This window comes from Eurytemora carolleeae, unplaced genomic scaffold (assembly GCF_000591075.1).
Source record: "Eurytemora carolleeae unplaced genomic scaffold, Eaff_2.0 scaffold1750, whole genome shotgun sequence".
NCBI lineage: Eukaryota > Metazoa > Arthropoda > Copepoda > Calanoida > Temoridae > Eurytemora > Eurytemora carolleeae.
This window is the reverse complement of record NW_019397725.1, coordinates 26,837-51,671: the sequence shown is the minus strand read 5'-3', so window position 1 is coordinate 51,671 and position 24,835 is coordinate 26,837. Positions and strand designations below refer to the sequence as shown.

The 24,835-nt window shown below is 29.8% G+C and overlaps 2 protein-coding genes across 2 annotated transcripts in view; both read left to right on the top strand.

Annotated features, from left to right (window-relative positions):
* The first annotated feature begins 371 nt into the window (after nucleotides 1-371).
* Nucleotides 372-8,990, top strand: LOC111715653 (uncharacterized). The gene is made up of 13 exons (XM_023491003.1): nucleotides 372-436; nucleotides 1,059-1,184; nucleotides 2,052-2,130; nucleotides 2,428-2,525; nucleotides 3,063-3,116; nucleotides 3,455-3,485; nucleotides 3,889-3,936; nucleotides 4,551-4,609; nucleotides 4,895-4,943; nucleotides 5,484-5,547; nucleotides 7,228-7,296; nucleotides 7,983-8,118; nucleotides 8,897-8,990. The coding sequence occupies exons 1-13, from the start codon at nucleotides 372-374 to the stop codon at nucleotides 8,988-8,990; spliced, it is 972 nt and encodes a 323-aa protein (XP_023346771.1).
* A 2,377-nt stretch (nucleotides 8,991-11,367) lies between these two features.
* Nucleotides 11,368-24,835, top strand: part of LOC111715651 (CD109 antigen) — a 29,472-nt gene continuing 16,004 nt past the window's right edge. Inside the window, exons 1-25 of the mRNA XM_023491001.1 lie at nucleotides 11,368-11,381; nucleotides 11,873-11,964; nucleotides 12,178-12,263; nucleotides 12,865-12,950; nucleotides 13,323-13,361; nucleotides 14,493-14,633; nucleotides 15,443-15,525; nucleotides 16,042-16,135; nucleotides 16,557-16,661; nucleotides 17,135-17,177; nucleotides 17,775-17,844; nucleotides 18,239-18,322; nucleotides 18,726-18,794; nucleotides 19,357-19,411; nucleotides 19,580-19,699; nucleotides 20,073-20,140; nucleotides 20,474-20,508; nucleotides 20,646-20,682; nucleotides 21,096-21,130; nucleotides 21,693-21,756; nucleotides 22,051-22,112; nucleotides 22,228-22,342; nucleotides 23,070-23,123; nucleotides 23,590-23,637; nucleotides 23,801-23,861. Coding sequence (XP_023346769.1) covers nucleotides 11,368-11,381; nucleotides 11,873-11,964; nucleotides 12,178-12,263; nucleotides 12,865-12,950; nucleotides 13,323-13,361; nucleotides 14,493-14,633; nucleotides 15,443-15,525; nucleotides 16,042-16,135; nucleotides 16,557-16,661; nucleotides 17,135-17,177; nucleotides 17,775-17,844; nucleotides 18,239-18,322; nucleotides 18,726-18,794; nucleotides 19,357-19,411; nucleotides 19,580-19,699; nucleotides 20,073-20,140; nucleotides 20,474-20,508; nucleotides 20,646-20,682; nucleotides 21,096-21,130; nucleotides 21,693-21,756; nucleotides 22,051-22,112; nucleotides 22,228-22,342; nucleotides 23,070-23,123; nucleotides 23,590-23,637; nucleotides 23,801-23,861 — 1,760 coding nt within the window. The remainder of the gene's footprint in view (nucleotides 11,382-11,872; nucleotides 11,965-12,177; nucleotides 12,264-12,864; nucleotides 12,951-13,322; nucleotides 13,362-14,492; nucleotides 14,634-15,442; nucleotides 15,526-16,041; nucleotides 16,136-16,556; nucleotides 16,662-17,134; nucleotides 17,178-17,774; nucleotides 17,845-18,238; nucleotides 18,323-18,725; nucleotides 18,795-19,356; nucleotides 19,412-19,579; nucleotides 19,700-20,072; nucleotides 20,141-20,473; nucleotides 20,509-20,645; nucleotides 20,683-21,095; nucleotides 21,131-21,692; nucleotides 21,757-22,050; nucleotides 22,113-22,227; nucleotides 22,343-23,069; nucleotides 23,124-23,589; nucleotides 23,638-23,800; nucleotides 23,862-24,835) is intronic.

The window sequence follows — 24,835 nt, the reverse complement described above, 5'->3', positions numbered from 1 at the left end:
ATCAAAAAGGGGGGGGGGGAGGCAAAATGGGGTTGATTGCGAACGAAGGGTAAAAATAATGACAAACAAAATGCTATTTACAGTCGCAGGAAAGATCAAAACATCATTTTCCTGCTACAATACTTTTGCCATAATTACACTTGCCATAATAAATTTGCCATAAGTTACACTTGCCATAAGTTACACTTGCCATAAGTCACACTTGCCATAAGTTACACTTGTTAGAATAGTTACACTTGCCATAATTACACTTGCTATAATTACTTTTGGTCATCATTTTAAATGCGGGAAATTTACACAAGTTCAGCTCCATATTTTCTCACAATGGAGGACCCTTTGTGACCTTTGAGACCACAAGTAAGGGTAAAGCAATGGTTCGAGACAGCAACAACTACACCTATGTAGCTAATACCTCGTTTACTGAAGTAAAGCAAGAGTAATTATGGCAAGTGTAATTCATAGCAAGTGTTACTTATGGCAATTTTATTATGGTAAATGTAAATATGGCAAAAGTATTATGGCAAATGAAACTGAGCCGTTGTATATCAGTTCTTTGTATAAAAATAAATGCAATGCTATGAATGAAACGATCACCCAGTTGTTTCTTTAGATAATCTTGTTTAGTTTCAAATATTTTGCCCTTTCTTCTGGCGATCATTTAAGAAAAAAATTTCAAACAATTTTTTTAAAAAAAATTCTTTCTTTTATTTGATTTACAAGTTTACAACTACAAATTTTTCAAAGTTGTCAAAATTAAAATAAAAGATTTCGTTTTTAGTTAGTTGTCCCTTTATTTTTCCTCTTATGATAAAAATATTTCAAAGTTTAACAGCAAAACTTTAACAAAATACTGTATTGAAGTTTACGGTATTTTCTTGATCCCTTTTAAATGTTTAAAAACCTCAAAAACAAACCAAGCTATGTTCCACATTTACCACATAAAATTTAAATAAAATGAACAAGATTTAAATAAATTGAAAGATTAACTTTAAAACTAAAACCATATCCAAATTTACAATTTCAGTTTCTTGAAAAGTCGTAAAATTCTTATATTTGAGATTTTTACTCTTCGTGATGCAGGGTGTTCAAGTACTTGCCGAGGCTTTTGTAACAGATTTCTTCTACAACAATACACAGCGTGGTTGGTCAATAACTAGGATTATAGATCCTACATTAGATATCAGGTACAGTCCCCTATTTTTACAAAAATAGATAGGTTTGATGGTCTATGACGAGCCAGGTTTATAGCAACATGATGTAGTTCATGTAGCACATAGTTGAACACCCTACATGTTCAAAATTGATATCCGTTTCCTTTTAACCTTCATCTAAATAACACTAAGGAAGATATCGTCATTTTTCTAAGTGTTAATTTTGACATTTACTTTGACTTTCACTGGAACTGATTAATTTTGGTCTTCAAATCAGTACGCCGTTTTTAGGGTTTCCAATAGGAATTATGATGCGTGCAATTGCGCGAAATTGCTCGCAACTCTGCGGAATTGCGTGCAACTGTTCTCGAATTGCGCGAAATTGTGCAGAATTGCGCGAATTGCTCAGAGTTTACAGGGCGCAGAAATGAGCGGAATTGCTCAGAGTTTACAGGGCGCAGAAATAAGCGGAATTGCAATGAGTTTACAGGGCTCGCAATTGTGTGCAAGTAAAATCCACTTGCGTTGGAAACCCTTAACGTGTTTTTTCAACGATTTTGCTAAAAAAATAAGATTTTTAATGTTGACAACAAAGCCCAAAAACTAAACTTGGAATACTTAAGGTTTTTTGGTCAAGGTGTTTAATTATTTAAACCTGGAATGTTTAAGGTTTGTTGGTCAAGGTCTTCAATTATTAAAACCTGGAATATTTAAGGTTTGTCGGTCAAGTTGTTCACGTATTTAAACCTGGAATATTTAAGGTTTGTCGGTCAAGGCGTTTACGTATTTAAACCTGGAATATTTAAGGTTTGTCAGTCCAAGGTGTTCAAGTACTTAAACCTGGAATATTTAAGGTTTGTCGGTCAAAGCATTCAAGTATTTAAACCTGGAATATTTAAGGTTTGTCGGTCAAGGCGTTCAAGTATTTAAACCTGGAATGGTGTTTGAAACTCAACTCTCAGTAAAATATAGCGATCAGGTATTTTTGAATTATTAAAAAGCACCAAAATTTACCACATCTAAAATTAATATTGGCAGAATTGATAAAATTATCCTTTGATAATATTATAATGAGTAGAATCCAGCTCTGCTAGGAATAAAAATCAACCAATTAAACTCAGCATTTTAAACAAAGCTGAGAACATTGGCCGTGGATCTCCCAAGTTCCCAAATAAAAGTTTAAGGCAAATCGGTCAAGTGGTTTCGAGTTATTATCATACATTAGTATCATACAATTATACAATCAAACAGAAATTAGTTTATCATTTTTTTCGAGGTTGCGTTGGACCCATATACACTAGAACAGTCTACTCTGATTATAGAAACTAAAATACGAATGGAGAACGGAGAACTCAGAAATCTACGAACTATGAGGTAAATAATACACCACATTCTGATCCATATGGCCAGCAACTTTTGAGAACGGACTAACTTTTGAGTACGGACCAACTTTTGAGAACGGACCAACTTTTGAGAAAGGATCAACTTTTGAGAACGAACCAACTTTTGAGAACGGTCCAATGTTTGAGAACGGACCAACTTTTAGTTTACCAACCAAATGATAAGTTTTTGCAGTCCTGGATTTAAAAAGTTTAAAGCTGTATAAGCTCCATACTTACAAGAATAACTCAAATCCTGTGGAATGATTATCTTCTTCATTTTTACTTTTGATTAAAAAATCTCCCTAATGATGAATAATTTTGTTTTTGTATTTTGTAATCTAATATATTTTTTCAGTTACAGGAACATTTTTTAAATTTTAGTCACAAATTGGAAGATTCTTACGTCAGGGAGTGACCGGTAATGTTTGGTAGTTGAACTGAGATTTCAGAATTATTGAGAAATTTTCTAGGCTTCATAACATAGATTTCTTGCATTACATTTATTCAACTTGATTTTATTTGTATTCAGGATTCCGCCAAAACTGGGAGATGTGTGTAAATTTAGAGATCTGGTCCATATACGGTAAACTCAATATTTATTCTTCATTAAAAATAATCTTAATTGAAAGCTGTCGAGCACTTTTCAAAATTGTTTAATAATTGATTTAATTTAATAATAAAAATGTTTGCAATAACATTTTTTGAAATCTTTTAAAAAATTGTCATATAAAATGTTGATGATTTAATGATTTCTGGGGGTTTGATTAAAAAGCTCGTTTTCTTTAAATTTTTAGGATTTTAAATGCATTGTCATTTTGATAATGTATTATTTTAAAACTATTGGATACCTCCTGTATTACCTCTTGTAATGTAATAGATCATTAATTATTTATCAAATACGTTTAAAAAGATGTTTTTCAGGGAATATGATAAGCAGTTTGAAGATGCAGAGGAATATCAGATCTAAACCTTGAACAAAAATTTAAAAAAATGATTTGGTATTTTTAGAAAATAATTAAGCCAACTGAGTTCTTGCCAGGGGCACACATGGCAGACTTTGCTTTTCTAATTCCTGCAACCCTATTTCGTAGATTTTGATTTTTGAAAATAATTATTTTTGAATTATCAAAGGTTTATTCAATTAGGTTGCAAAGATTGTAAAATTTAAGTTTGTGGCATAAACTCAGTTCCTTTGGACAAGTCAATTTTAAATTTAAATTTTCTTTTTATTATGAGAAAAATTAATGGGTAATAAAAAAACTTGCATTAGATAATCTATATTCATCATTTAAAAATTACGAAATTAAAAGTTATTTGATTGGATTTATGATGATCTAATATGTTCGAGATTATAGGTTGAAGATATTGAGAACTCCAATACATTCTTTACAGATCATACAGACGTAAGTGTACAAATACATTCTTTACAGATCATATAGAAGTAAGTGTACAAATACATTCTTTACAGATCATATAGACGTAAGTGTACAAATGCATACTTTACAGATCATACAGACGTAAGAATACAAATACATTTGGGGCAAATGTGTTTGTGGAATTTGTTGAAAATGTTTTTTAATTGGGGGCATTTTTTTACAATTGGGGGCAATTTTTTTAAGTTGGGGGCAAAAAATTATTTTGGGATCGAGAAAATCAGCCATTTTGGGAATTATATGGACCCCTGTATAAATCAGGTATTGCAATCTAACCCTCTTGAAATTGATAGTTGAAATGACGTGTACGTATAGTCTCCTTTAATGTCTTATTTTCTATTTATTCTGCTTTTATGGTAAAAACTAATTCACCATGATTTTTAAGCAATGGAGAAACATTGGTAAAAAATTTCAGTTTTATTAATTTGATCAAACAATTCATGAGTTAAATTTTCGGAAAAATCTCATAGATTTTTTACAATATATTATACGGGTTATATGAGTCTGCTAAATATTCTTTTAATCTACATATACAATTTTCCGTATTTACTATTCAGTTGTATTTGTAATTTGTAATTGTTCAGGAACATGAAGAGTTCTGTATGGATATGTACGCTGTCGAGGAATCATTTAAAGAATTTAGGAAATATAACAATAAACCAAAATAACCAAAAAAATATCTTCAACATTAGGTTACAAAGATATAAGGATTAAATAATTTGAGTTTGAGGTGCACACATTTAACTGTTTGTTCCTTGTCCCAGCAAGCTGTCACTTTCGATCCCAATACTACCATGTATAGATTAATTTTATGATTTTTGTCTCATATACTTATGCGTTTAATGAAAAAGAAGAATAAAACTACAATTGTCTGAAAGTTAAAGTTGTATTTGCATGTAAATATAAAATTGTTGTATCACATGTACAGAGCTACAGGTGTACATAGGATAACTATAAATACACCGGATGACACTGAGGTTAGTTGAATTTTTTTTTCGTTTATGGATATCAAGAAATATATGGACCAGGAACCGCCATATCTGATGCGTCAAATCTGTGCACTGCACTTGCAGTGGGAGGAGATCAAAACAAGAAATTCAGGGGCAACGCATCATTTTTGCAAATGCTATTTGTCCTTTTTAAGTGAGGGGGGGGGGGAATTTTATATGGTTTAGATAAAGCTATTCAACTTACGTTGGAAATTGATATGATTTTAAAATAATAATTTTACGGATTCCAAAAAATTCCACCAGGTATGGGACTTTTACAATAAAATATTTTATTTTATGTTTTGTCAGTAAATCATAGATTTTAAGATATTGTTCTTGATTCTAAGGATGTTCAGGGACACTTTACGGAATTGTCACTGTCTGTTTCATTATAGTTATGATTACTTAGTCAACTGTAAACCTTTTTTTTGCACAAGACTTGATTTAACCTTGAGATTTTCTCATGTTAAAAGCGTTAGATCGGTTTTACAGTATCATTCTTTGTGGGTAACCCTGTGCGTACTTTAGGAGATTCAAATAAAAGCGACATATCGAGATGACGATAATGGGGAAGTAACAGCAACTCTTCCAGGTGACATTCAGGATTATTAAAGGGGCTGTAAACGTGATTTCAAGTGGCCCTACAGGCGAAACTGACAATGTCCGACTTACATCTGTACCCTAAACAGCTTTATCTTATGAATTATAGCCATCGATGTTTAGAATTTTTAAAACTGATTACTTTCTATTATGGTTTTTCTACAGAAGTGACTACTGCATTTCTACTAATTGAAACAAATAGGAATGAAACACTTTTAAACCTAGAATAACTACAATACCTTCCACATTTCTGTTCTAATAAAGGTTTCCAGAATACAATTGTTGTGAATCAGGCAGTTGCCATCTTTGCATGGAGGGTCTGCACTTGAAATCATCCTTTGCAGTTAAATGTTTAATTTTTGACCAATATTACCCCCCCCCCCCCCCCCCACAAGGAAAAAATATTAAAATTGCGCATCTGAATCCAATTGGGAAATACACGTTGAATGCTATTAAAATGTTATCCGAGTTAAGTTTAAGCTAGATTATGCTGTAAACATTTTTGAAATTGTTTTTTCCCTCAAATACCGGTTTTTCATATGAAACGGATGTTGCATCATGTTTCTTTCTTTGCCCGTTTATTATGATTTGTTTGTTAATCAAATATAATTGTAGAGCATTTGAGAAGAATAAAATTTGTTGAATTCCAAATATAGAACCGGTTAAATTTGCTCTCATACTTGATCAGAACTCAGATTCAGAATCTTGAAAGGGACAGAGCGGCTATGATAGGTAGTTAAACTGAGTATGCAGGGTTAGTATTCATTTGAGACATAAAAACGTTTCCACGATGTATAATTACTGAGTTTGAGCGCAAAGTCGACGTTCAAAATTATGAATTTGGGTAGGTACGTTTTCAGAATCGGGTTTTTAAAATTATTTAATAACGACGACGAAAAATATTTTATAATAAACTAATTAGATGCTTAGGAACATATTTCTGAAAAGAAGTTCGTCAATAAATCAAAGTTAGAATTAATAATTTTCTTATATTGAATTTCTTATTTTATGAATTTGTTCGCAGATTTCTTCAAATTCTCCAAATGTCGTGTTTATGATAAAAATTCCAGAAAATCTGCAGAAATTCTTTGTGATTAAAGACAGTTTATAACAACTAATAATTGAATAAGATTACTTATTTTCGACGATAAGAGTTAATTTTTATTTTCTCAACCTGTTCCTAAACAACTAATTAGTTTACTGTATTATTTTGTTTACATTTTTTTGTCGTTACTATATAATTAAAAAAAAAGATTTTTTAAATGTATCCACCCAAAAAGGTGATTTTGAAAGTCGACTTTGTGTTCAAATTCTGTAAATATACGTCGGCGTAGAATAGATTTTTATGCTGTTGTATCCTGGACCGTTCCGTGAACAGTCCCTTGAATACAAGAGTATGCCGGAGCGGGCAGTATGATTTAATATTAAAAAAACAATTCTGAAAACGTATCCGCCTAAAAGTACGATTTGGAACGTCGACTTTGAGCTCAATTTCAGGATTTACAGAACTTTAAAAAGTTTTAGATGTCTTAAATGAATCCTAAAGAATTTGTCTAAACTACAACACTGCATACTCAGTTCAGCTATTTTACATAGCCAGTCTGTCCCTTAAGGTCAAAAATTCGTACCTTCTACTTCCAACTGTTTGCAGTGTTATCTACTTTTCTTCTAGTTTATGCTGCTTACGCTCCTTACCAGAACTTTATTCACGTAAGAACCAGCAATACCAATATCAGAGTCGGTAAGCTAATTACTTACAATATTTATTCATTTCAAGTTCTAGATAGATAGATAGGCTTCTCATCAGCTTATCTCTTAATATTTGTGGCATCAGAAATATTGAAGATCCTAACCAATCGTGCATTTTTACAAAGGATAGTTTTACATTTTGAACAAATATTATTATATGAAGTATAAAGAGAACATTTTTGAAAATATTTGAAATAATTAAATTAAAAAAAGTATAAGTTGGGTATATGAACATTTTTAAACACAAACATTTGGAAAATTAACATTTTTAAACGCAAACATATGAAAAATGAACATTTTTAAACACAAACATATGGAAAATGAACATTTTTAAACACAAACATAAGGAAAATGAACATTTTTAAACACAAACATAAGGAAAATGAACATTTTTAAACACAAACATAAGGAAAATGAACATTTTTAAACACAAACATATGGAAAATGAACATTTGTAAAACCAAACATATGAAAATTGAACATTTTTAAACACAAACATTTGGAAAATGAACATTTGTAAACACAAACATTTGGAAAATGAACATTTGCAAACACAAACTTTTGGAAAATTAACATTTGGGAAAATTAAAAGATAACAATTAACACTAAAAAAACTTATGAGTAAAAGCATTTTATCTTTGAAAATAATATTTTTCTAAATATATTTATATATTTTAGGAGAGTATGTAGTGTTCCATGTAAAGATGACCCAGGTTATTGAATATTTTGACTGGATTATTATTTCTAAAAATATAATTCTAACACGAGGCAGAGAGTTCTCAGGCAGGATATTCTCCTACACATACACTTTCAGGTACAGGGGGTGCAGGAGCAAAATAACATGACTTTTTTAGAACTTTAAGGAATAGTAAATTAAAGGATTGTTTTGTAAATTTGCTTTTTAATGCGTAGGGGCGTTAAAAAGTCCGGTCCGCATATAAAACATATTAAATAGTTCATAGCTTTTGTGTGGCTGCAGCTACAGCACTAAAAGTTACATTTTGAAAAGCCCTTGAAAAATGGATGTATAAACATGTGTCTGTACAATAATGTTTGTAAAAACAAAAAAAGTTAGCGGTCCAATTTTTTAATGAGCCGGCATTAAAATTGGTAAATGAACTTATGCATTGCAACCCTACACATTAACTCTAAGGCCTTTTCTAAGGAAGGAAAGGGGGGGGGACGTGGAACGTTTTTTGTATAAAAGATCCTCTGGCAGTTCAGAAAACTACTTTTTTTGAAAAAAATTTAGAAATTTAGTCTTTGCCACAAACTCATTTTCTAATGCCTTTATTTTTGCAAACCAATGTCGCCTAAGATATTTCAAGCAATGAATTATGTTTGATCAAATAAACGAAGTTTAAATATGAAATGTTTAAACCATCAGGCTGCGAAGATGTTGGATTAGAAAATTTGAGGTGTGAGACAAAGGTTCAAATCCTTAATGTGTTAAATGATATTTTTGGAATACTCACAAAATAAAAATATAAAAAAATAAATTGAAATTTTAAGATGAATATCCTGATATAATAGTTTAAAACTTTATAACAAGAATTTATCAAAACTTTCTAAATTAAAAATTGTTTTTCTAGTGTTGTTGTTAACACTGAAATGGCTCCAGGTTTCCATATTCTTGTCTACTTCAAAACTGAGAAGGTAAACCAAATATTGGAAAACTGTCATTAAAGGGAGTAACAGGCTAGACATGGTAGCTAAGTTGAGAGTGCAGTAGTATTTATATTTTTCATTTGATACTTTAGCTCTTTTTTAATTTTACACCATATAAACGATTCATTGGTATCAAATATGATTTGTCTACAATACTGCACTCTTAGATCAAATACCATGTCTAGCCGGCCACTCTCTTTAACATTGTAAAGAGCGCAATATTTTTTGCATGAAATGAGTTAAATCTTAATTATCTTCTTGTGGTGTTCACTTTAGAAGTGTCATTCAAAGATATGGAAATGACAAGATCTAATTCGACAATTTTTTAGAATAATAATAAAATTGTGAATAATTAATGGCACGCTTACATTAGAGTTTCCAATGCAAGTGGATTATTTAATTATTGTTTTACTTCTCTAATTATTCCAATAATTCTCTAAGTATTCCAATAATTCTCTAATTATTTCAATAATTCTCTAATTATTTCAATAATTCTCTAATTATTTCAAGGTTATTGAATTATTTTAGAATTTTCTAATTATCATTAAGATTTTCTAATAGTTTCAGGATTCTTAGAATAACGTCACAACTCACAATAATATAATTATTTTTATTTAACGATCATCAATAGGGACAGTTTATAGTATTAAAGGGACAGTTTATAGTGTTAAAGGAACAGTTTATAGTATTAAAGGGACAGTTTATAGTATTAAAGGAACAGTTTCTAGTATTAAATGAACAGGTTATAGTATTAAAGGGACAGTTATAGTATTAAAGAAACAGTTTATAGTATTAAAGGAACATTTTATAGTATTAAAGGAACAGTTTATAGTATTACAGTGACAGTTATAGTATTTAAGGGACAGTTTATAGTATTAAATGGACAGTTTATAGTATTAAAGAGACAGTTATAGTATTAAAGGGACAGTTTATAGTATTAAAGGAACAGTTTATAGTATTAAAGGAACAGTTTATAGTATTAAAGGGACAGTTTATAGTGTTAAAGGAACAGTTTATAGTATTAAAGGAACAGTTTATAGTGTTAAAGGGACAGTTCATAGTATTAACGGAACAGTTTATAGTATTAAAGGAACAATTTATTGAATTAAAGAACAGTATATAGTATTAAAGGGACAGTTTAGTGTTAACGGGACAGTTAATAGTATTAAGAACAGTTTATAGTATTAAAGGAACAGTTTATAGTATTAACAGAACAGTTTATAGTGTTAAAGGAACTGGAGTTCATAGTATTAAAGGAACAATTTATAGTATTAAAGGGATAGTTTATAGTATTAAAGGAACAGTTTCTATGTTTTTTTTAGATCCTTAAATTAAAAGTGTCCACAGTGGATATCGCTATAATGAGTTTCCAACAAAAAAGTTCCCAGCTGAGAATGAATACGGGAATAAATTAAACTTCTTTTCGATTTAAACGTTCATGTCTTCAAAACCAAAATGGAACTTCTTTCCGAAAATATTTTATTTTTTATTTTTATTTTACTTATATCTCTAACATGATGTTAATTTGTAGACACGATATTGAACTCACTTTAACACAGAAGAAAGATCATACACTTAGAACAGGTAATGTTGGAATTTCAGATAAACTGTTACAAATATCAAACACTTTGATAGTAAAGTTGCCAACAAAGAGATAGGAGTCCGAATTTAATGAATTTGAGCCGTGGCTCAAATCCACCATAAACGGTTTTAATTGAGCCCCAGCTTCAATCGTAAAACATTCAATACAATATTACGTTGAACCAACCATATTTGAGCCGCGTCTCAAATTACAGCCGCGGCCAAAATTTTTTTAATTCGGCCTCGGATTTAATGAATTGCTAACGTAGTTTTATAGAAAACTAGAATTAAATGTTGCAATAGTTTCACATGGGTACTTACCGTTAAAAGTTTGGTTGGAGATGACGTACATTTTTTAGGCTAAATATTGACTATTTATTTTTTATTTTTTTTGTAGTTGAGATCGCATTGAAAGGTCATCCTGGTGCGGCATTTATGGTTTCATCCTCGAGAAAATCAAGATTTCCAGATCAGGTGCTGGACACATAAACATACACATAAACATAAACATAAACATAAACATAAACATAAACATAAACATAAACATCAAAATAAACATAAACATAAACATAAACATAAACATAAACATAAACATAAACATAAACATAAACATAAACATAAACATAAACATAAACATAAACATAAACATAAACATAAACATNTTCTTTGAAGGGCTTGGGGGGAGGGGGTACCGGGGGGTTAATAATAAAAATAACATACCAAATTCTTATAATAACCATGGCTTGTTCTTGTGTTTAAAAAATATATACTTCTAACTGGTTTAAAATGAACGACATGAGTAAATTAATTAAACATGTGCGTGAAGCGGTAAAATGATTCTATTCTTCTGGAGTTTATCATGTATTTATTGGTGTCTGTTAATCCCTGACTATTCACTATGTATAAGTCCCTTATTACAGTCTACAGCAGTTTTTTGTAATCCATTAGTGATCAAAGTCCTTCTGTCCTTGTTTGCCACTAATCCCTGTTTTCCTCTTATAGTCTGCAAAAGTCCTATTAGTCCGATATAATCCTTACCATATATCTTGTTATTCTTAGGTTGTCATTTTTTGTTTAACCTTAAATGATATTTGTAATACTCATGAGAAATAACATATTGTAGTGGATCAATTTTCTCCTTAAATCCGAAATAGACAATTAATAGAAAGCATTAGTCTTTAAAAATTGGTCTGAATCCTTCTCTTTGACTCTAGATTTTTGTTTAACCTTTCTAATATCAGGGTGAATAGAAGCAGCACAATAGATTTGGATGGAATTTTCAAGATTTGTTTTTAAAAGTAATTTTTTCCAATACCTAGAGAGGGAGAAATACCTGACTCTGTGACCTACTACCCTGCGATGGATTACGGGATAGACTCTAATAGAACCCTCGAACTACAAGATCTGATAGGTATACACAGGGAACCAAAATATACTGTAATAGAACCCTCGAACTACAAGATCTTATAGGTATACACAGGAAACCAAAATATATGGGATGAGGGTTTCCGGAAAAATGCTTCTGTTTTCAATATTCACCTAATTACAAAAGCCTATCAATTATTAGTATTTGTATTCTTAAAATGGTTTACAATCAATTTTCTTAATTCTATAAATATTTCAGTTTTCACAGATTATGTTGGAATCCCTCAAACTCCATTAACAAGATACTGCGCCAATACTACAGGACTCAACCCTTGCATGTTAACAGTAAAATCTTCTTATAATAATAATAATAATAATAATAATAATAATAATAATAATAATAATAATAGTAATAGTAATAGTATTAGTATTAGTATTAGTATTAGTATTAGTATTAGTATTAGTATAAGTATTACTATTAATATCAACAGAAGCAACAGTATCAATAGTATCAACAGAAATAATTCAGTATTAACAGTATCAACAGTATTAACAGTATCAACAGTATCAACAGTATCAACAGTATCAACAGTATCAACAGTATCAACAGTATCAACAGTATCAACAGTAACAACAGTATCAACAGTATCAACAGTATCGATGATAGTTTTGATAGTGTTGATGATAAATTAAAAGCCACGATAAAAATCATTCGAACAATTTTCAAATCTAGAAAAACAAGAACTACATTCAATTAGTTAATTTAAATGAAAATTTTTGAAAACTGTTCACTGCAGTGATCTTCATTCTTGACAGGCTACATTTGTTGCATAAAACGAGCTGAGTCTACTTTAAAATGGGTAGTTCAGACTAGACAGTACAACAGAAAGCATATACATGTTGTACCGGTTCGGAAAATGCAACTTTTAGATTGTGGTGTGTTTAGGGCTGTTTCACTGAGGAGCAGCGGTGTAATGGTATAGCAGACTGTGAGGATGGTTATGATGAGAGTAACTGTGGAGATCATTCAAGGTAAAGGACATGTTTAGTCTGGGTTATTTTATAATTGTAAAAAAACGTGTCTTCTGTCGACCAACCCAATTCTTGTGAAATTTTACAAAGGAATTTACGCTTTCACATAGAAATTCTGCACCATTAAAACGATTCATTGGTATTTAATGGATCCTAAAATTGTTTTCTATGACACTGCACTCTCGGTTCAAATATGTCACCTAGACAGTCTCTCTGTTTAATGACTAAAAAGCAAAAAAACAACAGCAAAAATTGTTCTCAATAAATGGTTTTTCTACATTTAAAAAGGATATAACTTATAAAAGGATTTTAAGGATTTGCTTTTTTGATTTAATATTATAATTTATTGATAAATACTTTTTATAATTATAGAATTAAACAAGAGCTAACCTACAGATACAGATTATCCAGGAAAGGAACTTTATTTCATTATATTTTAAAGAGACAATTCACTATTTTAGTAAAAGAGACTGTTCACTATTTTATTAAAAGAGACTGTTCAATATTTTATTAAAAGAGACTGTTCACTATTTTATTAAAAGAGACTTTTCACTATTTTATTAAAAGAGACTGTTCAATAATTTATTAAAAGAGACTGTTCACTATTTTATTAAAAGAGACTGTTCACTATTTTATTAAAAGAGACTGTTCAATATTTTATTCATAGGCTATGGAGAACACAAGACTCCTAAGTCGATTTTTTCGGATTGAAAAGTCAATAAGTCTTCATGTTATCACCTAATTCCAATGTTTACATCGGCTTGGCCTGTTAGTACTTTTAAAAGCCCATTTAGTAACTGTTTATTTTTACCGATAATCTGAATATCAAGTTCAGTTAGCAAGTTGATAATAAACAAGTCTTTCCGTTATGGAGCTGAGTCTTTGCCATAAACTCATACTTTCTAATTCCTATATCTTTGAAACCTAGAATGTTTTATATTTTTGATATTTCAATAAAGAATATCTGATCTAACAGATGTCATAGTGTGAAATATCCAATTGGTCTACAACATTGGGTTGCAATTATATAAGAACTAGAATATTAAAGTTTGTGACAAAGACTGAATTCCTTTGCAATAACTTTCGTTCGTGGAAGGAAGTATAATTGGCCAAGAAATCCAAATCAACAAAACATCAGCTATTAGAAAAGTATAAATTTTTTTTGTTTAAATCCGTTTGTATGGTAAATCCACGTTTTTTTTTCATTTTGTGACCGAATTGATTTTCTTCGTAAATGGGATTTGCCATTTTATTTTTTAAAAATTTCAATAGTTGATGGAATTAAGCTTGTGTACAGCACAAACCACAAATGCTGAGACTGCAAAGACGACTTGAATTCTAGAAATATAACAATTTCAAGGTTAAATTGAATTTAGTCTTATAATGGTATATTTAGTGAATTCGCAAAGAAAAAACCGTTGAACAGCTGCATGGAATCATTAACATAAATTAACAGACACTTTACATTCCATAAAATCTCATATTTTGTGGGTTACTCTGTGTTATTCAATTAATCCAAATTGTTCCAACGTTGTCCTGCAGAATGAACAGATTTGATTCCTTCTATGACATTTCTGACGGTGACTGGGGTTGGATAAACACTAATATTGATGAAGATCATGAGGAGTTCAGAACACTTGATGTTCCAGAGACAGCTGAAGAGTGGTTCTTCACAGCTTTCAGGTCAAATATCAAGATAAGGGGGTAATCTCCTAAAGCCATTAACCCCCTTCCCCCCCCCCCCATAGTGATATTAATGATTAGCGTCTAAGTTTTTTATTTTAACTAGAAATTTCATTGAGGATATTGTCTTGTGTAACTGGTTTATTTGTCTTGTATAACTGGTTTACAGTAATATAACCAATATTGAGGATATTGTCTTGTATAACTGGTTTACGGTAATATAACCAATACTAAGAATATTGTCTTGTGTAACTATTTTACAGTAATATAACCAATATTGAGGATATTGTCTTGTGTAACTGGTTTACAGTAATATAACCAATATTAAGGATATTGTCTTGTGTAACTGGTTTACAGTAATATGACCAATATTGAGGATATTGTCTTGTGTAACTGGTTTACAGTAATATAACCAATATTGAGAATATTGTCTTGTGTAACTGGTTTACAGTAATATAACCAATATTGAGGATATTGTCTTGTGTAACTGGTTTACAGTAATATAACCAATACTAAGAATATTGTCTTGTGTAACTGGTTTACAGTAATATAACCAATATTGAGGATATTGTCTTGTGTAACTGGTTTACAGTAATATAACCAATATTGAGGATATTGTCTTGTGTTTATCAAGATTTTTTTTAATGTGCAGATTGTAGCAAAGTCTCAGATCATAGAGCCTCCATTTTGATTTTAATTAACAGAATTTAAATAGCCAAAAAAGTCTCATCACTATATATGTGTATTTTAAAGGAGTTATTTTCTCAAAAACAATATTAAATAACTAAACATTAACTTGACTGAACTAGTGTGAGCAAGACCTATGGATTATCCATCTTAGAAGAATTCGTTTCCTTCTCCTCCTACAGACCAATCTGGTTATATTGTGAAGGTAATATAATCAGGTGAAGTTGGAAATATCTAATATCTGGTTATACTGTGAAGGTAATATAATCAGGTGTAGTTGGAAATATCTAATATCTGGTTATACTGTGAAGGTAATATAATCAGGTGTAGTTGGAAATATCTAATATCTGGTTATACTGTGAAGGTAATATAATCAGGTGTAGTTGGAAATATCTAATATGTGGTTATACGTTTTAAATTTAATCGTTTAACCATTTTATTTCAGCTTTAAAAATAAAATATAAACGTGAAGGTAGAGTTGAAGATTTAACCTTTATTAAATGTTGAAAAATCTTCTTTAAAACCTCTTGATTCTAATGTTTTAAAAACAAACTTCATTTGTTGCTAAAGACATCCATTCTACGTTTAAACCTTGAATTATAATTGATTAAACAAAGCTTTTAAGATTACCGTTGTAAATCGGGCATTGTCATCTTTGTATGGAGGGTCACTAGAAAATACGTGCACAGTCCCTTTAAAATTTAAAACCCTTTACTCTAAGGTCCTGGTACAATAAGACGAGGGGAAACTGTTGGGATAAAATGTACAGTGTTCAACTGGGGTGAACCTAATGTGGAATGTATGCTGAATCTTAGGAACAAGATCAACAAAAATATATTTTGATTTATTTTAATTTATTTTGATCGATTTTGATTGATTGAGATTCATTGACTTCGATTGATTTTGATTTTGATTGATTCTGATTGATTTTGATTAATTTGGATGAATTTTATTTATTTTCATTAATTGTCATTAAATTTCATTGATTTTTCATTGTTTTTTATTGATTTTCATTGATAATCATTAATTTTTATTCATTTTTTTCATTCATTTTCATTGAAATTCATTGATTAATAGTGATTTTCTTGCATTGATTTTCATTAATTTTCATTGATTTTCATTAATTTTCACAAATTTTCATTGATTTTCATTAATTTTCATTAATTTTCATTAATTTTAATCAATTTTCATTGTTTTTGATTTTTTTTCAATGATTTTCATTGATTTTGTGTGAAGAGGGTCTGATGATTATGAGTTTGTTCACGTGGAAGAGTTTGGTTATGTTGTGAGCTACAATCCACGAACTAGTAAAGGAGATCATCATCATCTTCTATATATCAGGGACCACATTCAGTATAATAAACATTAAAGGGACTGTACACTTCAATATAAGGGACCTTTTATTTTTTACAAAAGATATACCTCCATGTTTGAAAATTGAATATATTTAAGTTTAGTCTCTTTACAATCGCGACTTACGCATTTATGCTGCAGAAATGATGTAAGAAATTGTCAGATTTAAATTTTTTTTTTCAAATCGTTTATATTTTATTTGGCTGTAAGGAAAAGTGGTTAAACGTTTGTTTTCTTAATATTCGTTTAATTTAAATCTTGCCTCCCTAGCAGGCACTACAATTAATTTGTGCGCAAAATGTGGAATTTGCACTCAACGATTTTTTCGTTCCACTGGAAACCTTCTTAGTGTTAAATTGAAGAATAAATATACATGTTTTTTTCATTAGAAAAATAAAAACGTTAAAAATTTGGATTTTTTAATGCTTTTATTAATTTGAAAGAATGTAAACAACTTGTAGAGGAGATACAACAGAAGATGTACATTTTCCAATCAAACCTATGGTGAGAAAATTATTCCTTTTTAAATTAAAATAAATTGCTCTTGTTTAAAATTGAAATCTTATGTATTTTCAATGATAACTCTTCTTAATGAAGAAATTTTGAGAGATTTGAGTAAATACATTGTTAGTCCAGAAGAACACTTTAGAAAAATTAGAAAATATAAATAAAAACTTTTAGCTTTTCTATTATAGTTAGTCATTTTTTTTCTTTGCAACATTATAAACCATTGACATTTTTAAAGATTAACGTTCTCCTTGATTTCAGCTTTCCAAAATCTATTGAACATCAGGATTGGAAATTTTTAAGTGATATTAAAAGCAAATTTAATCCAAAAGGTAAAACAGGCCTATTTAAAGGCAGTAGGCGTGAACTCTCAGGCAGAATCATAAATAAATTGATTTCGGAAAAGTCAAGAAATCTCAGCTCTCTGATGACCCTTATAGTTTTAAAGCGATATAAAAAAAAACTTGGGGGCTGGGGGGGGGGGTCAATTGACCCCCTTACAGCAGGATAGGGTTAAAAAAATAATTCTGAGAAACGGGGGGTGGGTGAGGTGGGGGATTATGAACGGATTTAAAAGTTTTTACCTCTGTTTAGGTGCAACAAGGAACAATAACTGTTACCGTAGAGCTTTCCACTCAAATAGTTCATCTTACTCAAGAAGTAGGTTAGTATATATTTTTTTTAATATTTAAGAATATTTTCCTGCAAAAGTTGTCCTTCTTTCACCTAATTTTTTTAATGTAATTATGAAAAAATTCTTTAAAAATGATCATGATTTTAACATTTTTTTAATGTAGGCTTTAGAAGAAGTTTCTTCACTTAAGCAAAGCAACTACTTATGAAATACAAATATTCACCTTTTATATTTCAAACATAGAATTCATAGTTTGAAATATCAAAGTTTTACAACATGGGATTGTTGAGATATAGGGATTAAAAAATCAGAGTTTGTGGCAAAAACTCGTTTCTTTCTCAATATAGAAACAAAATTTTGTTAATGTCTGTTTTTTTATTAGAAAATTTTTAAAACTTTAATATTTTAATGAATAATATTTTAGAAATTGAAATTATTGGCGAGGGTAGCCTAGTACACAGACATACATCGGTTGTTCTAGATCTTAAGAATCGGGCAAACGAACTAGGAAATCAAAATTAGAAAAAAAACTTTAAACACCTTTTCAGTTTTTTAAAAACCCCTCTTAACAATTAAAATTCAATACATAATCACGCATTTATGATTAATGTTAAACTTTTACAAGAACTTAGGTTTTACACAGACGACTTTAAGAATAAAGTTGTGCTTTTAAAAAGTCCCAAAACATGATATTCAACAACTATGCAGTGTAAACACAAACATTTCACTTCATATGTTGCTGTTCAAACTACCGGTATAACTATATGCTACTCATACATTGGTTAAATATCGTCTTCCTAATCTATGGTTTTATGGGGCTAACTGTATTTTTTCATAAATAAAAGCTTATATATGAGAAAAAAGATTAAAGTTTAAATGTTTAATAATTAGTTGAATTTGATTGTGTCCAGAGTTTATGGATATTATTGTGGATGAAACGGAAATTATTCCTTACGAAATATACAGAAGATACATCTCAGGTAAAGGAAATAGAATATTAGTATATACAATTATATCTATATGAAATAAAGTACTCAGAATCTTGTGATTCTAATTATCTATTCTATGTAGTCCTTTAAAGGGAGTGACCGGCTATGTAAGGTAGATGAACTGAGTATGCAGTGTTGTGGAAAAGTTCTTTCGGATTAATTTAAGACTTATTAAACTTTTTAAAGATCTGTAAATCCTGAGTTTGAGCGCAAATTCGATGTTCAAAACTCCTACTTTGGGGGTGGATACGTTTTCAGAATAAGTTTTTTTTTTAATTATTATATAACGACGACATAAAATGTAAAAAAGTTCTACAATAAACTACAGACGTCATGTTTAGGAACATGTTGAGAAAATAAAAATTAATCTTATCATCGAAAATAAGTAATCTTAGCTGAAAACTATGTAGTCTTTCAAAGGTTTAATGATAATATTTGTTTATTTAGGTAGTGCTAAAATTTGTGTATTCTGGGTAGTCCTAAGGGTCTAATAGTTCTATTTGCGTATTCTAGGTAGTCTTTAGGCTCTTCTGATTATATTTGTGTATTCTAGGTAGTCCTAAGGGACTAATGACTTTATCTGGAGATGTGATTGGTCCAACATTTAGGAAAATATTTATTTTCGAAACTGAACTTATTTTTTAACATTAAAGTTAAAGAAAATATGAAAGTTATAAATTTTTTATTTTATTTTATTTAAGAACTATCAAAATCTTAACAATTCAGCAAACAAAGACATGTTTGCCCATTGTCAATAAATATTTTTGCTTTGTAAGTGGCGGGGAACCAGTTTCTCTCTACACGATGTTCCCAACAGGACACGGAAAATACGGAAAAGGAACAGAGTTCCATTTGTTTAATTTGGCGGCAAATTCATGGCAGCTTCATTATCATAGGTAGACATCTTCCTTTTACAGTGTAATTGGTAGTCATTTTGTTTTATATTGTCATTGGTAGACATCTTGTTTTGTACTGTCATTGCTTGACATCTTTTTTTATTGTCATCGGTAGATATCTTTTTTTTACATTATCTTTGGTAGACATCATAATTTATATTGCATTTGGTATTGGTAAACATCTTGTTTTGTATACAAAATATATTGTCATTTGTAGACATCTTGTTTTGTTTGTTACTGCTTGAGATCTTGTTTTTTATTGTTATTGGTAGACATTTGAATTTCGAATGTTTTATCTAAGTGACAAGCACCTTCTTTAAAGAGAGGCCCGGTTGGAAAAAAAAAAAAAAATTAGAAATTTTTTTTTGTATAGACTGACAAATCAGTGGCAAGATTTGGATCCGGGAGAAAGAAGCAGTATCTTTCAAGCAATGAATTTAGGTAAAATTAGAAATATAAAAACAAAAATTTGAATCGTTTTTTTTTCTCAAACATGATGAGACTGTAAAGACGACCTAGGACTCCCAATGTATGACACTCTCGAGGTTGAATAAAATTTTCTGTCTCGAAATTAAGTCTTTTAACGGATTATTTAATGATTTAGTAAAGAAAAAACAAGTTTACAGTGACAGAGAATAATAAATACAAGGAAACAGTCATCTCAGAAGTCTCATTCTTTGTGGGTAACCCTGTATTTTCAAACTAAGATAGCTTCATACATACACGAACACCCTTATGATAATCAAATACTAAATAAAAGTTTATTTTTTGTAGAACTAGCGGCTGTTATGAGACGATACTCTACACAGGTTTTTTTTATTAACATTTTATATAAGAATTGCATCATAATCATAATCAAACATTGTAAATATTTAAAATCGATATAATAAATATAATACGTCAATTTTGTTTTGTTTATCGTATTTGCAACATTTATTTATTTTAGGGCTATCTCACAATGTTTGATTATTCTCCCCCTTCAGGTAAAATTAAATAAAACAATGTATGCGTACTGTTTAATAAATCCTTAAAATTTGATATGCAAAGATATGTAGTCTTTACGACAAACTCTAAATTTCTAATCCCGAAATTCTTGCAACCCAAAGATATTTTAAACTTTAAATTCTGTTGAATCAATTAATCTAATTTAAAAATATCAAAAGTTTATACTATCCGGTTGCAAAGATGTATGAATTACAAAATTTAAGTTTGTGGCAAAGACGCAGTTCTTTTACTGTGGTTTATAATTGATGTGTGTTATTATATATTTTTAGTGAATATTTGTAGATTTTCCTCCTTCCAAATCAGTTGAATTTCAATTTATTACAAATCCGAAAAAAAGTTTGTAGATTTTTTTGGGTTTTTGTTGTCTCAATTTTAAATTGTTTTTGTTTAGTCTGGTTAACAGCCTGGTGTATCAGAATATTCAAGGAACCATTTCTTTCTACTAAATCTATTTTTTTAATTAAAGAGTATTTTCATAGATATACAAGATTTCTTGTATATCTATGAGTATTTTCATAGATATACAAGCTTTCTTGTATATCTATGAGTATTTTCATAGATATACAAGATGTCTTGCATATCTATGAGTATTTTCATAGATATACAAGATGTCTTGCATATCTATGAGTATTTTCATAGATATACAAGATACGTATATCTATGAGTATTTTCATAGATATACAAGATGTCTTGTATATCTATGAGTATTTTACAGGTTGACATTTATTCATAATAAAAGATAGGGCGAAAACTTTCTTTTATAAAGAAATGGCCAAAAATTATATTTTAAAGAAATTTAAGGTTTTTAAATATGCATTATGGGGTGTGCGGGGGAGGGCTCATCTACTGTAGTTTAATCTTTTTAAATAATTAAGTTTTAATTATTCACAAAATATAATTCATACATGACATTTTTTATTTCACTTGAAATTAACTACGTGTACAGTTCCTTTATGATTGGATTAAGAATGGTATTGTTGTGAGCTAGGATGTCGGGTTCCAGGATTGGGAGGATTATATTTACATTGATCCACAAATATATGAATCATCAGGAAATTATATTTTTTTGATTTATCTTATTTTGGTTGTAAACTATTTTTTCTGGATTTCTACAGCAAACCAAGCAAGAAAAAGGCCAATAGTTTTGCCAGAATAAAAAAGAACGACTTCAGTGCTATATTTCTGATATTTCACTCTTAGACTATTTGACCTACCAGAATTCATAGTTTGAAATTATTGGGTAACAAAGATATAGTGATTAGAACATCAAGGTGGCAAGATCTGTTGTCGACAATCCTTTAGACAAAAACACTTTGCAAATAATGAAAAATATAATTATGCTCCAGTGCTTTGGCTGATTAATTTCCAGGATGTTTCGGGATTCTTCGTTGAGACTGAATATATCCAGGTGCTGCGTAAGGACTAAACATAAAATTGCAAATTTTTTTCAGAGGAAATTTTTTTTAACTTTAAATACATTATTCCCTTATTTTATATCCATCCCCACAAGTCTTGATGTTTAGGTTCCTTTTTTGCTACACATGGATAGAAAAGATAAAGCAACAAACTCTTCTAACCACGTGGCGCTCACTGCGCATGTGCTGATCGCCTTGCACAATGCCGCGTCCAGACTTACAGGTAATTGGTGGATTTTTAACAAAGGAATTGAGTTTTTGCCACAAACACAAATTTTCTAATCTCTTTTTCTTTGCAATATGATGGTGTAAACCTTCGATAATTAAAACTTAGAATATGTAAGCTGACAGAATTAATAGTTTGAAATATCAAAGGTCTACGGCATTGGGCTGCAAAGATATAGGGATAAGCCAATTTGAGCTTGTGGAAAAAACTCAGTTCCTTTATTTTGGATTTCTTCTGGTTTTGAACTACAGTGAGAACTAGAGAACTGTGGAATATGAAGATGACATTAAAGTAATAATTTATGTTGTTACAAAGCAAATCATTTTAACAGCCACTTAATATATCACTTATTCCATTAAATAAATCTGTTTAAGCACAGGACAAGTGCTATGCCTAGTACTTATTGGACTATTTAAAGCCATAACTTGAGCCTAAAAGTCATCTTCCTGTTTTTTCGTTTTCAATGTGAATGGAAACTTTAAAATTTCCTGTTTACGAAATAAAAACTGGAAAACTTCCAATTTACGAAATAGTTTGATTAGAGAAATGTCTGGCTTACAATTGGAACTGATTACTTGCATTAAACTCTAATACGATGGATATATATTTGCAACTTAATGTGTAAACCTTTTAAATGAAAACTTTGGCTGTTTGATTTAGCAGAATTATTAGTTTAAAATATTGAAGGTCTAGGATATCATTTTTTCTCTTCTCTTATTTCTAGGGCATGTAACAAAATACTGTAGCACAGCAAGACAAGCGGCAGTTCGATATTTAGGCACAGAACCCTTTTTTTAACATTTCTTCTTTTTTAGATTATCATTTTTTATTTTAAAACATTAAACTTTTTGCTTTTAAATGCTGTTCTGAAAGTTACCAGCATTAATAATTTGTAAATTTTTTTAGAATATATTTTGAATTTTAATTGGCGCATTTACAAAAATATTGTTTGTCGACATTTTATTCCGGGCAAATTTGTTCAACTTTAAAGGTCCATAAACCTTCCCTGGGGGAAAGTGAGCAGTCATTAGAAAATGAGACCCCATTGGTTTAGCAGCCGTTTTGACTTTTGTTTGATACAAACACCCTAACAGATCTGGTATAGAAATCATTATTTTATACATTTATATTCTTAATTCATAATCATAACATCAATAATTGAGGTTTTTCATATAATTCTTTTGGTTTATATTTTTCTGAATATTTTACTTTTTTGAAATTAATTATTCGTTGTCTGTGAATAGAGCGTAATCTAGACCATCTCACAGATCCTTACGAGATGGCCATTTCAGGGAAATATTATTTAACAATTTTTTTAAAAAGAATATTTTTTAAAAGTAAAAAACTTACATTGCATTGATTAGAGATAATTTTAGTGACGTAATATTCTTCTAAAATATTTGTAAAATCGTCAATTGTGTGTGTCATAATATATTATATAATATCTCCCTGTAGCGTATGCACTTACTGTCACCCAATCATCAGAATCTGAAGAAGCATACAACAAGCTATTCAGGTATTTAATAACAACTAAAAGAATGTATAAAGAAGAGACACCAAAGACCGATTTTATTGAATTTGAGCTGGGTCAATAGCTAAACTGCCTTCGTTGGTTCAAATATTGAATCGCAAAATCAAAGTTAAAGATTCATGAGGATTTGTACCGGCGGTGGGCAGTTCATTAAATTTGATCCCAGGAACCATTGATTTGAAATTAGGCATTTAACCTATTCCCATTTTTTACGATATAAACTATATAGATTTCCTTGTTACCGCACTCCTAAGAACGTATGTAAATATGCTTGCATGCTTAACCTGTAATAAGGCCTAAACCATATCAATGGAAGTAGATGTGGATATTACTTGAATTCTTTTCTCCATAGATGACACTTGTGTAAGTATATATAAATGAAATATGTATATATTTATAATATATATGTATATATGAAATATATATATATGAAAGCCGTATACAAATTTTTCTTATCAATGTTATCATAATGTAGCTCTTAAAAGCTTATACATATTTATTTTAGTTAAACTGCTGTAATGTAGAAACATTTAATAAAATCTATCAATAATCACCATCAATAAAGAACTAAAAAATAATCCAGTTTATATATGAAGCAGTTTGAAACCTGTCATTCAAAAGATACAAGAAAACTTTCATTTTCTTTTGCAAACATATGACATATTTGTATGACTTAAAGGGAGTGTTAGCAAAAAGGAAAGGTTGTATAAGCTTACGGCGAAATAGGTTGTAATATCTGAATGATTTGTTTGAAATTAAATTGATTTTTTACGAACCGGGTTGTATATTGCAATAGTGAATTTGTATGGACGCTACGTTCTTCCGTTTAAGTCGTTTTTAACAATTTTCTCTTTATAATCGAAACAGATAAAGGTAAGATTATAGTAGCGATCAAAAGCGATTATTTTTCGCCGTAAGCCTATGCCCCCTTTAATTTTTCGAGAACACTCCCTTTAAAT

Excerpts from the sequence above, each read along its gene's own strand:
- LOC111715653 (XM_023491003.1), top strand. The coding sequence starts at position 372 with ATGGTTCGAGACAGCAACAACTACACCTATGTAGCTAATACCTCGTTT. Across the intron at positions 3,117-3,454 it reads AGAGATCTGGTCCATATACG|GGAATATGATAAGCAGTTTG; the intron begins GTAAACTCAATA and ends GATGTTTTTCAG. Across the intron at positions 7,297-7,982 it reads CAATACCAATATCAGAGTCG|GAGAGTATGTAGTGTTCCAT; the intron begins GTAAGCTAATTA and ends TATATATTTTAG.